Source organism: Mus caroli, unplaced genomic scaffold (assembly GCF_978045245.1).
Source record: "Mus caroli unplaced genomic scaffold, Mus_caroli_1 scaffold_17, whole genome shotgun sequence".
Taxonomy (NCBI): domain Eukaryota; kingdom Metazoa; phylum Chordata; class Mammalia; order Rodentia; family Muridae; genus Mus; species Mus caroli.
The window spans coordinates 81,741,186-81,757,530 of NW_028227272.1; the positions used below are offsets into that span (position 1 = coordinate 81,741,186).

General features: G+C 42.6%; 2 protein-coding genes across 4 annotated transcripts in view; one reads left to right on the top strand and one right to left on the bottom strand.

Annotated features, from left to right (window-relative positions):
- On the bottom strand, positions 1–7,283 carry Atp5pf (ATP synthase peripheral stalk subunit F6). The gene is made up of 4 exons (XM_021184527.2): positions 7,110–7,283; positions 3,674–3,852; positions 561–685; positions 1–130 (listed from the first exon to the last, which is right to left on the bottom strand). The coding sequence occupies exons 2-4, from the start codon at positions 3,835–3,837 to the stop codon at positions 93–95; spliced, it is 327 nt and encodes a 108-aa protein (XP_021040186.1). The 5' UTR covers positions 3,838–3,852; positions 7,110–7,283; the 3' UTR covers positions 1–92.
- Positions 7,235–16,345, top strand: part of Gabpa (GA binding protein transcription factor subunit alpha) — a 26,973-nt gene continuing 17,862 nt past the window's right edge. Inside the window, exons 1-3 of one of the 3 annotated variants that reach the window (XM_021184525.2) lie at positions 7,235–7,324; positions 11,149–11,251; positions 13,389–13,533. In XM_021184525.2, the coding sequence (XP_021040184.2) occupies positions 11,175–11,251; positions 13,389–13,533 (222 nt within the window). In that variant the 5' untranslated portion in view covers positions 7,235–7,324; positions 11,149–11,174. Of the gene's footprint in view, positions 7,325–7,629; positions 7,835–8,071; positions 8,281–11,148; positions 11,252–13,388; positions 13,534–16,345 lie in introns of those variants that run through there. The other 2 variants (XM_021184524.3, XM_085832376.1) reach the window with 2 other exon arrangements.

The following is a 16,345-nucleotide window of genomic DNA, read 5'->3' on the forward strand; positions in this document are numbered from 1 at the left end:
TTTGATAACTGTGAAATGAATGTTTATTCGAATTTTTTGATTAGTTGTACAACTAATTCATGACAAATTATCACATGGATTTTATATGTTCCTCAGGACTGGGGTTTGTCGATGACTTCAAATTTGGGATCTAAAAAGAGGGAAACATTTCAGGCTTAGTCATACTGCAATAACAAGATTAGGCATCATGCTGAAATTTGTCAGTTTTAAGATTTAAAAAAAAAATCTGTTTTTAAACATGTGCAGAGAAACACAAGAGGTGATAAACTTTCAACACCTTCTGTGATTGGGGCTCCCTATTAATCTGTTACATACACGCGCTGCATAATTAGACCAATCGAGTGAGAGAGGTCTCATAATTCACGAACATTGATCCAAGTGCTCTCTCTCCCTGCTATAGGAACCTCTCATGCAATTGTCATTAACTTCCAAACACCCCAAAACCTCTCTAGGATGAGTGACAGCATGCCATTAACAGGAGCATAGTCCTAGCTCTAGAGAAAAACGGACATATTCTCCACCTACAATAATCCCCAAATTTTGTTTGTGACAAAACTTACCATCAAATTTGAAGGTAGGAAACGTATCCATCTCTCCTTTACCATACATTTGTTTAAGCTTATAAAGCTCTCTGTCCAGATCTTGCTGATACTCTGGGCCAACATCAACAGGTCCTCCAGATGCCCTGGTGTATAATTGAACAAAGAAAACTAATTTATGCACAAGTTAAAATGAAACCAACTAACCAAAAAACCCTAAAACTACTCTTTATCATCAAGTCTTAATAAGGTACACAGGTAGGGAAAAAGAAAAGGTTAGAAAAATGACTATTCTCTCTGCATCACAATTCAAATTATTTTAGAACAAGGTTTCAGAGAGGAGGTACTTCAAACAAGTCTCTAACCCTCATGGTTTGTTAGCATCAAAGACACTTACTAAGCAGATTTTTCTCAGGATCTGAGTTGCAGTATATGGAAAACGATGCAGTCCAGATTTGGAAAGGAAAGGAAAGGAAGGGGCTGGAGACAGAGACAGCTCACTGACTCGGAACACTCAGTGCACTTGCACAGGACTCGGGCTCTGCTCCCATTACCCACATAGTGTGCTCACAACTCTCCATGAACACAACACTGTCCTGACCTTCAGAGCTACTAGGCATACATGTGGTGTGCTGACATGCACACACACACAGGGGCCAAACATACACATTAAATATGAGGTAACAAGAGTTAATTATTACGAATACATGGTTTCTGAAGCTGTGTATTGTATACATGTGTGAACACCAGAGGTCCACGAGGATATCCACTGACTTTATCTTTTCCTATCTCTCCACCTCACTTTCAGAGACATTGCTTCCTACTGAACTTGAGCCCATGAACTGGCTGGCCTGGCTGGCCAGAAAGACCTCAAGGATGGATAATGGTCAGATTAGGCAAATGCTGCTGTGGCTACTGCATCTGGCTTTTACACTGGTACTGGGGATCCAGGAGCTGGTCTCTCTTTATTATGTAGCAAGCACTTTACCAACTGAACTGTCATCCAGGTCCTCAAGACTTTTTTTTTTTTTTTTTTTTTTTTTTTTTTTTTTTTTGGTTTTTCGAGACAGGGTTTCTCTGTGTAGCCCTGGCTGTCCTGGCACTCACTTTGTAGACCAGGCTGGCCTCGAACTCAGAAATCCGCCTGCCTCTGCCTCCCGAGTGCTGGGATTAAAGGCGTGCGCCACCACGCCCGGCTCCTCAAGACTTTTAATGACTGCCTGGTTAGCTGCCTTTATCTGGCACTGACACTTCAACCCTCTGCCATTTGTCTCAGTTAGGGTTACTACTGTTATGATGAAACACCATCAGCACAGCAATGTGGGAAGGAAAGGGTTGATTTTGCTTTAAGCTTCCATATATTGTTCATCATCAGAGAAAGTGAGACCAGGAACTCAGGCAGCTGGGAACCTGGAGGCAGGAGCTGAGGAAGAGGACGTGGAAGGGCGCCGTTACTGTCTTATTAAACAAGGCTGCCTCAGACTGCTTTCTCATAGACTGCATGACTTTCAGTCCAGGGCTGTTCCCCCAGTGGTCTGGGCCCTTCTACATCAATCACCGATCTAGAAAATGCCCCACAAGCTTGCCTATGGTCTTTGCTTATGGACACATTTTCTCAGCTGAGGCTACCTCCTCTCTGATGACTCAAACCTGACCTCAGGTGTCAGGCCGACATAAAACACCAGCATAACATTTTTCTTGTTGCTCTTTTTTGTTTTTTGTTTTTTGTAGACAGGGTTTCTCTGTGTAGCCCTGGCTGTCCTGGAACTCACTCTGTAGACCAGGCTGGCCTCGAATTCAGAAATCCACCTGCCTCTGCCTCCCGAGTGCTGGGATTAAAGGCGTGAGTCACCACCACGCCCAGCACCAGCTTAACATTTTAACTCAATGTCATCATCTACAGAGTTAATACTTCAGACTGAGCAGACTCCTCCTGTATCCTATACCTCAGGGATCAAAAGTGTGTAATCTCCAAACAAATTTTGTGCTTTCTAGCTTTGATACCTTACGTGACATCATTTTTCTACCCTAAAAGATACAGATAGCCCTCTACTCCCATTTACCTGTCCGGTCTTTAAAACAACTATTTTTAACCTGGTAGAGTCTCCTAGGGGTGTCTTCCAAAGGTTATTGAAAACAAGCAAAATCATTAGTAAACTTCTTTCCTTCCTTTAACACTGGGGAGATAATTTATAGCTGCCCAAGAGACACTCAAAAGGGCAGAGTGAGCCAAGCACTGCCTTCAAAGCCCTAATATGATCTTCCCGAAACACCTTTCACACTGTCTCCAGTTAGGAATGTTTATTCCTTCCAACCCTCCAAACACTCACCCTGCACCTCACAAATTCCCTTATATTTACTTGTTTATAAGCTTTCTACTTCTATCAGACTTTTAAGAATCTGAACAATATGGCCCGTATCAGTAAACCTTCTCTGTAAATGACAGATGACCAAACAAAAGAATTATAAACTGCTGTGTATTATTTTCCTAAGATTTCGGGGTTAAATGAAATGATAGCTATACTGGACATTCATCTCAAATATGTAGTTTGTGCCTCTGTTTTCCCAAGTTTTACTTCATGCTACTTTGAGTCTTTTGATAGATCACCATGGAAACAGACTTAAAGAGAAAAATGCTGTTATACACATGCTTCAAATCACATCCCAGAAGGGCTGAAAACCAGGTGAAATCCTGATTGTATGCCTTGCCCAATCATTCTTTTTTTTCTTTTTTTTCCCGAGACAGGGTTTCTCTGTGTAGCCCTGGCTGTCCTGGAACTCACTTTGTAGACCAGGCTGGCCTCGAACTCAGAAATCCGCCTGCCTCTGCCTCCCAAATGCTGGGATTAAAGGCGTGCGCAACCACGCCCGGCTGCCCAATCATTCTTAAAGTAATTAGTGTCTAAGATACTTAATTTTCTTAAATAGTTATTAAATGATTTCAAGATCCTGCGTACTTCTGTGACTTATTTCATTGTAATGACATAATTGTGCCTATACTTCAAATGACAACAGACTTACTGGAAATGCCTCCTGGAGCCCTTACAAAGAAGACACAGTTAGGACTTACATCTTGAAGTTTACATGCTCTGAACATTTATATTCAAAATGGGCTTCGTCATCTACCCACTTACTGTCGCTTTGATTTGTACTCTCTTATCTTGTCCACGAAGAGTTTCTGTACAGGATCAAGTTCCTTATTAAAGGCCACAGCTGTAACACCAATGTTCCTCTTGAGATGCACAGAGACTGCTGACCGAAGGACAGAGGAGAGCCTGAAGATCCTCTGCAGAATCATGGCTGAGTCTCTGAACTAGAGAAGCATTAGAAGTTAATGTGCTTTTCATACAACACCTGAAATCCATCATGTGCTGAGAACTCAATTCTATGAATCAGGTTACAGCACTAAATTGCATTGGAACGCAAGCTATGTCTGACCAGTCATGTTACCCTTCCATTATAAGGCCTTTCCTTCTTACCAAGAGGCCCTGGGACCTAGGAATAGCTGAGAGTTCTGTTAGAGTTAAACAGAAAGAGAAAACACCTGATTTGGGGTAGTGCCTTTCTTTTCTCCCATGATCTTAGTCTCGGGCCTGAGGAAACAGTGAGGTGAGGCTGTTTAAGAACAGTGCTTCTCACCAGCAGGAAAAGACAAACTGCCTCTACTGTGCCAGCTTCCATGACCTCTTGAAGGGACAACGAGAGTCAAGACAGTTTTCTTAGCCAGGAGTGAGAGGCTGGAAGTTTCCACTTCACAGACTCATAGGAAGGAAAACAGCTTGCCTGCTAACAACGCAGGATTCCAGCCCCTTCACACTGGAACCAATCAACTTCCAAAAGAAACAGCAAAGAAAAACAACTACAAGGCCAAGTGAGCCCTGCAGTAACAGAAAGATTAGATGATACAAGCTCATCTGAGTTTACTGAGGATCTAGGTCAATCGTTTAAACATCGAGCTTAAAGCCTCTCTACTCTTCAGACCCTTGAAGCTAAACCAAATAATTTTCTAGCTCAAAGCACTGATAGATGCACTAAAGGAGGGGATAATTCTTTTTGAGAGCTGAGTAAAATAGGAATTTAAAGATCAAAATCAAATGTATTCCAAATTACAAAAAAAAAATATATCCAAGCAAGAGGTCCAAAAGGAAGAGATAGAGAGGCTGAAACTTAGATGAAAAAATGTCTTCCCATCTAGACTTAGCTTATAAAATGAAGGGTGCCCCAAACGCTAGTGAGCTATCAACAGGAGAGCCACAGCGCAATGAACAGCTTCGGAACATTTCATGAGACAGTAAAATAAAGACGACCCTCTCCGGCCACACTCCTATAATATCCGCTGTGCTACAGTGCTCACGGGGTCTTACACTCCAAGCTTCTCAGGATGGCGTGATAAAGGCCACACAACCCCTGAGGAAATCCGGCCAAAATGCTTCCCATGCTTCCACCAACTAGTTATCTGCTGCCGACGCCTTACTTCTACTAGATGAGAGAGAACCGTGGTAGTGAGCACAAGGCCACTACTTCCTATTTAGAGAAAGTACGGACAAGAATTTAAAAATCTTTATGTTAATTTGACAGAGTAATTTGTCTTGAATTTAGTAGTATCACCAATTACAAAAATGGTGGTGGAGGGGTAGTGTTGTTTTGTTCCGTTTTGATTTTAAAGCCAGGACTGGCATCAAGCTTATGAGGCTGGCACTGGGGAGGCACGCAAAGGCCAATCTTCTGGAGCTCACTTGGCAACCTAGTCTTTTTGGCAAGATCTTGGATACTGACTGACCCTGTCTCAAAAGCAATGTGCACAATCTGAAGATAAACAGCGGAGGCTGACCCTGGCCATTGGAGAAACACGGGCAGAAGTGTCCACATATATATGCACACATAGATACATAGATGGATGGATGGACAGATGGAAGGGTGGACTGACAGAAATGCACAGAGGGGTTTGAGTGGTACCACTAATAGTTCAAGAATCGTTAACTACATGCCAGCTGACTGGCATAATGGCTATTAAACATATGTGAAGGGAGAGAGTGTGTAATTTTTGCCACAAGGGCACAATTCCTGTCTGAAGATAATTTTGGCTGTCCTGAATAAGTTGAATGAAGGTGGCCTATAGTGGGTAAAGTTTGGGCACACTGCTATACTCCCTGTAATATGAAAGATAGCAATCTTCCCTATTCTCATTTCGAAGAGTTATCTAAAGTATCAATATCACCAATTTCAACAAACCTGGTATAACATTTAGTACTGCTGAAAAAAAAAATCAAATAAGCACTGAGTTTTCATTCACCGATCCCGATAAAAATAAAACATTTGAGGAAATCAATGTCATTCATACTCTACCAGAGAATTATACAGGCGAAAGAGCTACAGGCAAGTAGACAAGACTTTATAATAAGGAAACCACACTCAATTCATCCTGGAAATCTAAGAACACTCTTAAGACATAATCAGTAAGGTATCAATAATTCTTTAGCCTTAAAAATACTATAAAATACTTCCATATTGTCCACTTAGGAAATACTCTCTGAAGTGTTAGGGGAAGGTGTTTCTTTCAGTCTTGCTTATAGATGATTTAAAAAAAAAATATGTCTAAAGGTTGTTTACCTAACATTCTACCATCAACGTGCTCCCAATCTAACTGCAAAGACGGTCATTTCTTCTACAAGACAGGGAAAATACATTTTCACTTTCAATAATGCACCATCCAAACAATGCTTTCCAATTCCCACTTCTAATTTAGCGTACTCTCTGAACCCCAAACATACATGTGCACGTTCTAACAGAGACCACATTCTCGATTACCAAAACTACTTGTTGCTTCTCCTTCACTGCCTTTCACTTTGTCAGATTAAATAGAGAATGCGATCTGTTCATGATCACACAGAAGACAAATGTCATCCTAAGTGTCGAACACCATCTGGGACAAATTCTGTACTGAATTAATATCCTGTACTAGTTTGCTGCTTGTCAGAGGTCTGATATTAACAATATTGGGGAAAGCATGGGGGGAGGGGGAGGAATCAAAGTTCAAACCCAGAGGTGTAGTCTTGGGAAGGCGCATGGCTCTCCTATTTATAGCGGTTGACTGACCAGCCTAGCCGAAGGCTAGTAGTCCCTTTGCTGCCTGTGAGTATCTAATCATAAAGTCAATCGACAAAGCATGACTTCTAGATTGGATATAAACTTTTAGGATATCACCATCGCCCTTTCCTGTCTTAGGAGGCTCGATCGCCGCCTGCATTATTCACAAGCCTGGGCGTGCCGTGACCTTGGGTTGCCCCAGGCTGGCTGCAGGCTCACCACCCTGTCTTTTCTGCTTTTCGTGTCGGCCCGCTCTGCTCCCAGGAGAGCATTCAAGGTCTTATTTAGTGGGCGTAAGGCAAATTTGAATACCCAGCAGGGCCGAGGTCACCTGTGACCCCCAGCCAGGCCAGGACGGTGCCAAGGACACAGGGCTGCGCTCTACTCCCAGGGCAAAGGTAACGGGCAGCCCTCTCTCCTCGTGAAGAAACCCAGAAGCTCAGTCCCAGGAGGCCGAGCTAGCCCAGTTACCCTCCCAGTCACCTTGCACTGAGTCCCGAGCTTCCAGAGTCACCGCCGCCGCCACCGTTCTACTTCCGGCCCTGGCTCCGCCTACACACGCCTACCCGCCATCGCAAGGCACTATGGGCCGCGGCTTCAGTCGTTCGACGCTCACCGGACAGGAAGCGCCTCGAAGGGAGTCTGCGACCGGACGCCTCTAGGTGAGACAGAAGCCAAACAGGAGGAGGAAGTGGAGGGTAAGTGCTTCCGGGTCCCTCAGCTAAGACTCCGCCATCTTTTCTACACTTTAACTTCACCCCCTTTTCCCTCTTGGAGACACTGCACTGTACGCATGCGTTTTCTGGCCTGTCCCCTAGTTCAAGCTCCCTTCGGAGTCAGCGTCCCGATCCTTGGGGTTGGGGAGGTGGCTGTAATGTGGGGGTAAAAGGAGCGCGTAAAAGAAAAAAAAAAAAAAACCAAAGCGGCTGGGGGGCGTTTGTGCCTCGTGAGCCCCGTCGTCGCGGGCGTTTCGGGCCGCGCAGCCTGCTGGGAGTTGTAGTTCCAGGCCCAGGGGTGCCTGGGAGGCGGGAGAGGGGCTGGGGTTCCTTAGCGCCGATTCCACGGGAAGGGCCCCGGGACCTCACCCTGCTACTCGCGGGAGCCGCGCGGCTCGCCTGGAGAGGCGCTGTACCTGGAGCCCGCGCCGCCGCCGTTCCCAGCCGGCTGTGGAAGCGCGGGCTAGGGCCACGGGACGGATTCCGGAGCTGGTGAGTTGCGGACGCGGGCTGGCGGGGAGCGCGGGCCCGCGCGGGCGGCCTGGTTCCGGGGCTTGTCCCCCCCCGCGGCCGCCTCTGTGTTTTGTTTCCGCTGGGTCCCCGGCGCTGCGACTCCCATTTCCGTTCGTGGAGACTTGAGGGAGCCGGGTGGGGAGGGGCGGGAGAGGCTGTGCGGGGAGCCGAGGGGAGGGGCGCGGGGAGCGGCGTGGCCGGGGCCGCGCTGCGGGACGCGGCGGAGTCGCCCGTCGCTCGGGCGCGGTCCAGGCAAACAGCCCCGGGTGCTCCCGGGTCTCTTGGGAAGATGCCAGACCTGTCTGTCACCCGAGTCAGCCATCCCCGCACTAGCAGTACGGATTGCCCTTCTGGAACTGTCCTAGAGTCGCATCGGTGCAATCGTTCTGATGCATAGGATGACTTTCTGCGTCTTTCCCGAAGATGTCAGTGAAAGTTACTGTACCTTGCCAACTTCCCCCCACCCGCCCCCCTTTTTTGGGGGTTGGTGTAGTGCAGTGAACACAACGATGGAGTTTAGGGGATTCCACCCCTAGGGTCCACAGCATAGAGAACGGTGCCAGCGCATCGTTTCACGGTGATAAACAGTCATTTGAAACTAAATCCTTAGGTAGGCCTGTGAGATGGTTCGACAGGTAAAGGCACTTGCTGCCGAGCCTGACTGTTCAGCCTCTGGAATCCAGATGGAAGGAGGAGAGAACTGTCTGCTCTCTGACCTCCACAAGTGCGCATGCGCATCTTATAAGTGTTGTCTGTGTGTACGTGTAAGTTTGTGTTGGGTGTCACATTCTAGCCTGGCTGATCTTGAACTTGCTTTGTAGATTAGACCGGCCTAGAGTTTAGAGGTCTATCTGCCTCTATTTTCAGAGCGCCGGCATTAAAGGTGTGCACTACCATGCCTAGCAAAATAAGTGCATTTTTAATTGGTTATTTTATTTATTTAAATTTCAAATGTTGTCCCCTTTCCTGGCCTCTCCACCTCAATTTTTTAAAAACCGGTAGATTGAGCTAATGACACATCTGACCGCTGGCAAGAGTAAAACATTTATACAGATCCCCCATTGATTGTCACATTCTTAGGTACCCCATGCCACTAGACACTGGCCACTTTGTTAGCATTTCTTTTGTATTTGTATTACTACCTGGATGCCAACTGGATTTAAGTCCATTTTATCTTTACTACAAGTACAGAAGCGTAACTTGGGGATACATAGTCGTGACTGAGTCAGCTAAGTAAGTACTGAGTGAGGTAGTAAGTTTGAGGAGCCCAGGGGAGCCAAGTACTGGATTAACCTGAGTCTCTGGCAACTGTACAACAAACCTACAGGACCGAAAAAAGTAATGATAGTTTTGAGAACTCATATGCCTTTCCCCAGAAGGAGGATTTTTGGGGGAGTGAGGGGATTTCAGACAGGGTTTTCCTGTGTTTGGCTGGCCTTGAACTCTGATGCACTTGCCACTGCTTCCCAAGTGGTGGGATTAAAGGCTTGGACCACTGCCTTCTGGCTCAGTTTTTAACTTTTTAAAAAAGTAATGAATTCATTCACTTTATATCCCAATCGTCTCCCTCCCTGCCCTCTCCTCACCCCATTACTCCTTCGAAGGGGAAGCCCCCCTTTAGGTCCAGCCCCTGCCTGTGCTTTGGTGGGTGGTTCATCCTCCATGGGTCCAGGTTAGTCTTCCTTAACCCCTCCAACTCCCTCATTCCCATTCCCAACTCGTCCATGAGACTCCCTGAGCTCCGCTGATGTTTGGCTGTGCGTCTCTGCATCTGTTTCCATCAGCGGCTGGGATGAAGCCTCTGAGGAGACAGCTATGCTAGGCTCCCGTCTGCAGGCATGGCAGAGCATCATTAACAGTGCCGCGGCAGTGTTTAACTTCTAATCAGATTGGGTTTCTGTCCTTTCCTCATGAGACACAGATGTACATGCTATCCCTTCCCAAATGTCGACCATATTTCCTAGGCAATGCAATGCCGTGTGGAGAGTTACATTTACACTTCATTTTGGAATGATGTCCGTTGATGCTTTTCTTCATACCCTGGAGTCTTTAATTTACTTTGGTTGGAGTTTCCTTTTTCTGTGCTGTGCTTTGCCAGTGTTGATAGTTTGTCTTAACCCTTTTTTTTTCTATCAGTTAATTGAAGATTTGATCTATTCCACTTATTAGTCCCTTGTCACTTTAAGGCATTGTAGATACCTTTTCTGTTCTGTAACTTGAATTTTAATCATTATGTAATCAAATCAGATTTCTAGCTAAGCAGTTGTTGTAATCGATCTCCATGCTCAGCTTCAGGTTTGAATCCAAACTGCTTTAATACAGTTGATGTATCTTTTATTTGTTTTTGTAGTGACTTGAATTAACTTACTGATTTAGACTAGGCCAACATGTAATTCTCCTGAGGTAATTGTTGTCTCGGAGGCTTACTGCCTCTGCCTGCTAACCTAGGCCTAGCCTTGGAGGATTCTAGCATCCGAACAGTCTTATCTAGGCCTAGAATGTTTTCAGCCTCTGAGACTTACTGCTGAATAAACTCATCCTTTCTAGCTCTCTCTGAGCTCTGGCTGGCTGGTTCACTCAGCTGTTCTGGCTCAAACTCCTCACCACGATAACTGATCCAGTGTGGCTTCTCTCTCAGCCTCTTCTGAGTTCCTGCTTTGCCTCAGAGTAGCTCTAGCAATCTGTTCTGGTCTTCTGGCTTCTTACTCTCCAGCCTGTTCTGTCTTTACCTATGTCTGTCTATCTTGTTATCTCTTCAACCTGGCTATAGCTGTCTTTGTAAAGCTGTATCCTCTCTTCTTTTTACTTCGTGCACTGCTCTTTTCATGAGCGTTGGGCACGTATTCTGTCAAATCTTTCTAATTCATTACATTGTCTGCCACCGTATTAGACATCACTTACAAACATGGGTCCTTCCCTCTACGAACTAACAACTTTACCTTCATTGTTTGGATTAAAGGTGTGTCCTAAGGGCTTGTCTATATTCCTGCTAAAGGAATTAAAGCTAAGGGCTGAGCCACACTACAACTAGATACAGGCCCTCCCCCCAAGTAAAAGACTCACGGTGTGATTAAATACCAACAAGTTCCAATACATAGAGTAATGGAGTCACCATATCAGGCTAACAGATGCCACTCTAAACAAACTGGCTTATAAATGCTGTATGTGAGCTTTTACATATAGAGAGTACCTCTCTCCCTCTGATTTAATTCAGTCTTGGTCTCTTGCATATCATTTTTGTTTGTATACATGAAGTTTAAAAAAGAAAATCTCTTAACATTTAACTCTTCCAGGACTGAACTTGTGAAATTCTTCAACCATGACTAAGAGAGAAGCAGAAGAACTGATAGAAATTGAGATCGATGGGACTGAGAAAGCAGAGTGCACAGAAGAAAGGTTGATATTTCTGAATTGATCAATTTTAATATTATCAGTATGCCAAGTTATAGTCAAGGAGTAGGCCAGTGTGCTTGTTTTTAACCTGACCTCACAGTTTAGAGGAATAACGTTTTGTAGTTTGGTTTTTGTAGTCCCCATCTGACTTCGTAGCTCAGAGAGGAAGGCATTTCTGAAATACAGGCAGCAGTGAGGTTAGTTGATCCATGTCACATGGTTACAGTAGTCTGCACCCACCCCATCTAAGGATACTCTTTTTTTTTTCTCCCATTTAAGTGCTGGTGACTTTTATGACAAAGACCATTTAATTCAACCTGAACTTACTTAACAATAGTTACTTATGGATAACTGTAGAGGATGACTAGAAAGGATAGGCTGCTGTGCTTATAGCCAAAAATATGCCAGTAGTCCTCACTTAGTCAAAAAAAATTTTTTTACATTAACCAAGTATACTATTATTCTAAAGCAATATTATCATTAGTGGATTTGATTTATAAACTTTAAATGTTTTAAGAAAAAAATGTGATGTATATGTGGTGTGTGTATGTTCACTAAATTTCATAAGTATATCATTATACTTGGAAAATATGTAAATATAAAATGACATTTATCTTTATGCACACTTATGCATTTATATACTTGTATGTATGTGTTAAATGTGTGCACCTGCATGCCAGAACACACATTCAGAGGTCAGCCTCAGGCATTGGTCCTCATCATCCATCCCATTTAGACAGGATCCTCCTGTGTTTGCTGCTGCATAGGCCCATCCAGCTGCCTGTGAGCTTCTGGGGAGTTTCCTGTCTTGTCTCCCATCTCACTGAAGGAACAGTGGTGAGATGTGCGCTACCATACCTGGCTTTCCTTGAGCTCTGAGCATCCGAACTCTGGGCCTCAACATGGACAGCAAGGGCTCTGCTACTCAGCTGTTTCCCTAGATGCGCACTCATGTTTGATTTTACTAGGAGATTTAGTTTTACTTTTAATTATGTATGTGGATGTGACTATATGCAGGTGAGTTCAGGGGCCAGCAGGGCAGAAGCTTCATGTAGGTGGCCCTCAGGTAGGAGTGAGCCGCCTGAAACCGGCTCCTGTCCCTAAGGCTCTGCTCTGAGCCCCATGGCACACAGACTTCTAGTACATGTTTTTGATGACTTTAGAGAGGCTTAAGTCATATTTAAAATAAATATGCTGTGAAACTGAATTCCTTAAATACTACTGTTTCAGTCTCTTCCTTGCCCTCCTCCTGTAAGCATTTACAAAGAAATATGTACAATTACTTATCAAGCTTCAAACCTATTTGAATTCTGAAATAACAGTTACAAGAGCTCTAAGTAAGTTTTCAGAGACAATATAATTTTCTAAGAATAATACCAAGCAAGGCTAATTATAATTGGTTAGTATTTAAATAAAATTAGAAGTATTCAACTTATATTATTACATCTTATTAATTGATTAGTAGAAATGATATATATAAAATTCTGGTTTGGTTTGGCTTGGTGTTGATTTTGATATGGGCTCATGTAGCCATGCTGGTTTATGATTCTCCATGGACCTGAGGATGGCAGATGATCTTGCCCTCCTCATCCCCCTGTGTCTGCTTCCCCAGTGCTATGAGTGCCACCATCCCAACAAAGTGTGCAGACTTCTAAGGTCGCAATATATAGCCATGCTTCTGGGCCTTCAATTCTTGAAACTAACTTGGGCTATGATATAAAGGCAGACATTTCCCCTTAAATAGTGTGTCTCCAGTATTTATTTATGTGCTAGTGCATGCATTTGTATGCATAAATAAGCGTGTTTTCTTCTTTCTTTCTTTTTTTTTTTTTTTTTTTGTTTTTTTTTTTTGTTTTTCGAGACAGGGTTTCTCTGTGTAGCTCTGGTTGTCCTGAAACTCACTTTGTAGATAAGCGTGTTTTCAAGAGTGCTTTAAGTTTCAAATTAGCTATGTGAGATTTAGGGTTCATATTGAGACCACTAGTTGAGTCTAACACAGCATCAAAGAAGAAATGAGTTCAGACTGTAGTAGGAAAGAAAAGAGTCTCAAAAATCATGTGTGCTTTTGCTGTTGATTTTATTTTGAGCAAAGTGTTAGGGTAGAATGTAATTACTAACATTTATCTCCGTTAACATTTAGCATTGTGGAACAAACCTATACCCCAGCTGAATGTGTCAGCCAGGCCATAGACATCAATGAACCAATAGGCAATTTAAAGAAACTACTAGAACCAAGACTGCAGTGTTCTTTGGATGCTCATGAAATTTGCCTGCAAGATATTCAGGTAAGGCTGATCTCTTACAGGTAGCTATAAATAGACTTGATCTATGTTATAAAATTTGAGCACTTAGAAATGAAAATTCTTTCAACAAATTTCTTGTATCTAAAATTTAAAAGGTTGAGTAATAAAATTGGAATGAATGAATAATAAACCACACATTCCTTTTTACATTCATGAGTACTGAATGAAATTAAAATGGAAATGAAATTAAAGATGGAGTGGTAGGAAGCACATTGACCCTTGAGACTCAGAAGTGTGTGCTGCCTGACTGAACTTTGCTGTATGGGAGCTTCCTAACCTTTAGAGTGAGTGAGGTCCCTTGACTAAACTGTGTGTGTTTGCTTTAGAGTTTACTGGGCGTAACATTTAACTCCGAGTTACTGTTCGCTGGCATTAAGTGCATTAGGATTTCCCACTATAGTAGTATGATACGTTTAAAGCATCCTCACAGTGAACCAGTTCTACATTTCCCCAGGAGATACTACTACTAGGTAGTAAGACTGCTTAAGTAGTTTTCTATAACTTCTTAAACTCACAAATACTATCGTCTATATACTTTTCTCACATTAACAATATGAATGTATTTTGTCAGTGTTTGAAATTTTTGCTTTGCTTTATTCTTTACTGTCTGTAATCTTCCTGCCTGTCTTTTGATACCATTTTTCCAATATATTAGAAAGCTTTGACCTGTTATTTTAAAAATGCAGATCCTCTTCAGTTACTTTTCACAAGATTCTAATTAAAATATGGTAATGGAATTTATGCATTAGTTGCCATTTACCATATTTGAATCTTTTTCTTTCAGTATATATATTTAGTAAATGTTAATTGTGATTGGCTATTGCTCTCAAAAAATTAAGGACTATGATTGTATGTACCTAAAACAACATGTTAAGTTTTCTTCTTTGTAGTGAAAGATAGCATGGTCTTTTCAAAGCAGTTGGTACTTAGTATCTTATTAGAAGTGGAAAATGACCAAGAGTTCAACATCAAGATATTGTTCCTACTTAATTCTCATCTGTCTCCTGTGTGGGCACTATTTATAAAGATCCTTATTCATGTTTTTCCAGACAGTTAAGACAGATCTTTTAAAACCATAATATTTACTACATGAATTGAGAATTGAAAGTGGTCACTAAAAGTGAACTGTATCTAGAAGACAGAACATATAGGGTTAAGTTCTTACAGAACACTTCCAAATAATCCCACTTAATTGTATCAATCTTTAAAATGTACCATTGTTTTAGTGATATTCTGCTCTGAATACCTGGTTTAGCCATAATGAAAGAAGGCCTACAAGGTACTTTCTCTCATAGTTTCTCAATGCATGGAAGTATGCATTGTTAACTTGAGAGCTGTCATTAGGTCTGTGGGCACTTCATATCCCTTCTGGCACCTCTGCTCCGCTGAGCAAAGCATGCCAGCTTGTTACTCATGTTGGTGCAAGTATGCATTTGACATCACAGTGCCTGCCGCTTCTAGGGATACCTTTGTATCGTCAGATAAATGCCAGCTTGAAAGCTCCTCCAACAATCACTGAGTTGTACTTCTTTGAAGAATAAATTATATGCTGAAGCCTTGTCCTTGTCATAGTGTACTGAGAGCTTTTTAAGATAGCTTCTAGTGGATTATGCTAGTATCACTACATTATAGCTTCTAGACTCGGGAAAATCTTGAGGTTAAAGAGAATTTTTAAGTGATAGGAAAAGATTTACAGCCGGGCTGTGGTGGCACACGCCTTTAATCCCAGCACTTGGGAGGCAGCGGCAGAGGCGGGTGGATTTCTGAGTTCTGGAGGCTAGCCTGGTCTACAAAGTGAGTTCCAGGACAGCCAGGGCTATACAGAGAAACCCTGTGTCGAAAAACCAAAAAAAAAAAAAAAAAAGATTTACATTAACTAGTAAAAACTGCCACATTTAGTCAATACAAGGTGTTACATAATTTGTTTTGTTCCTGCTCAAATTAAATATGAAGTCCACTTAACACTGTAGATTTTATGTATAAGACATTGTAAGTAATCGAAATTGTGATTATACTGTGGCTAAATGCTTAGTAATGAGAGTGATAGGAGACTTGCATGTTCAACAGTATATATGCAGACATATCTAGACATAGGCTGCAAATGTAAAAGCCTATTCCAAGCTAGTGATTGGGTGTCAGAAGTCACAGTTACTTCTGTTCCATTAGTAAGCCAAGGTAGAAAAATGCATTCACGAGAAGGGGATTAGAGTTGCAGGGCTATGGATCTGACTACAGTAGATCCGGGAGTCAGACCATACAGCCTTTAGTTGTATTACCTTTGTGAACAGTCTTTAGAGTTAATCTTAAGTTTTAATAAGTGATATTAGTTACAAGGGAGATATGACATGGGTATGTTAGCAAACTTAGATAAATTGTCAGCCACTAATTAACATCCTTTCTTATCATTATAAACATTATGCATGATCTTGTATTTTACATGCATTTATAGAATGAAGAAATGCCTAATTGTGTTGTTTAAGGTCCCAGCAGAGATTGCATTGCTCCCATAGAAAGCTGCCACCTCAAATAGTCTTTCAGTGGCAGGGAATGGCTATAGAAGGTGTGCCTGGGACATGCGTGGCCCTGGCTGTAGTCCTCAGTATAGGAACCGAGAAGAAATGATTTGCTAGGGTTTTGCTGTCTTCCATTGCGCTCTCAATGGAGAAACTATTTTTAGTTTTAGCATACAAGTGTATGACAACTTTGATAATTAAATGCATTCTTATGATTTAATTAGTATGCCCTGAAATGGTACAATGATTTATACAAAACCATAGACAGTAATTTATTTAAT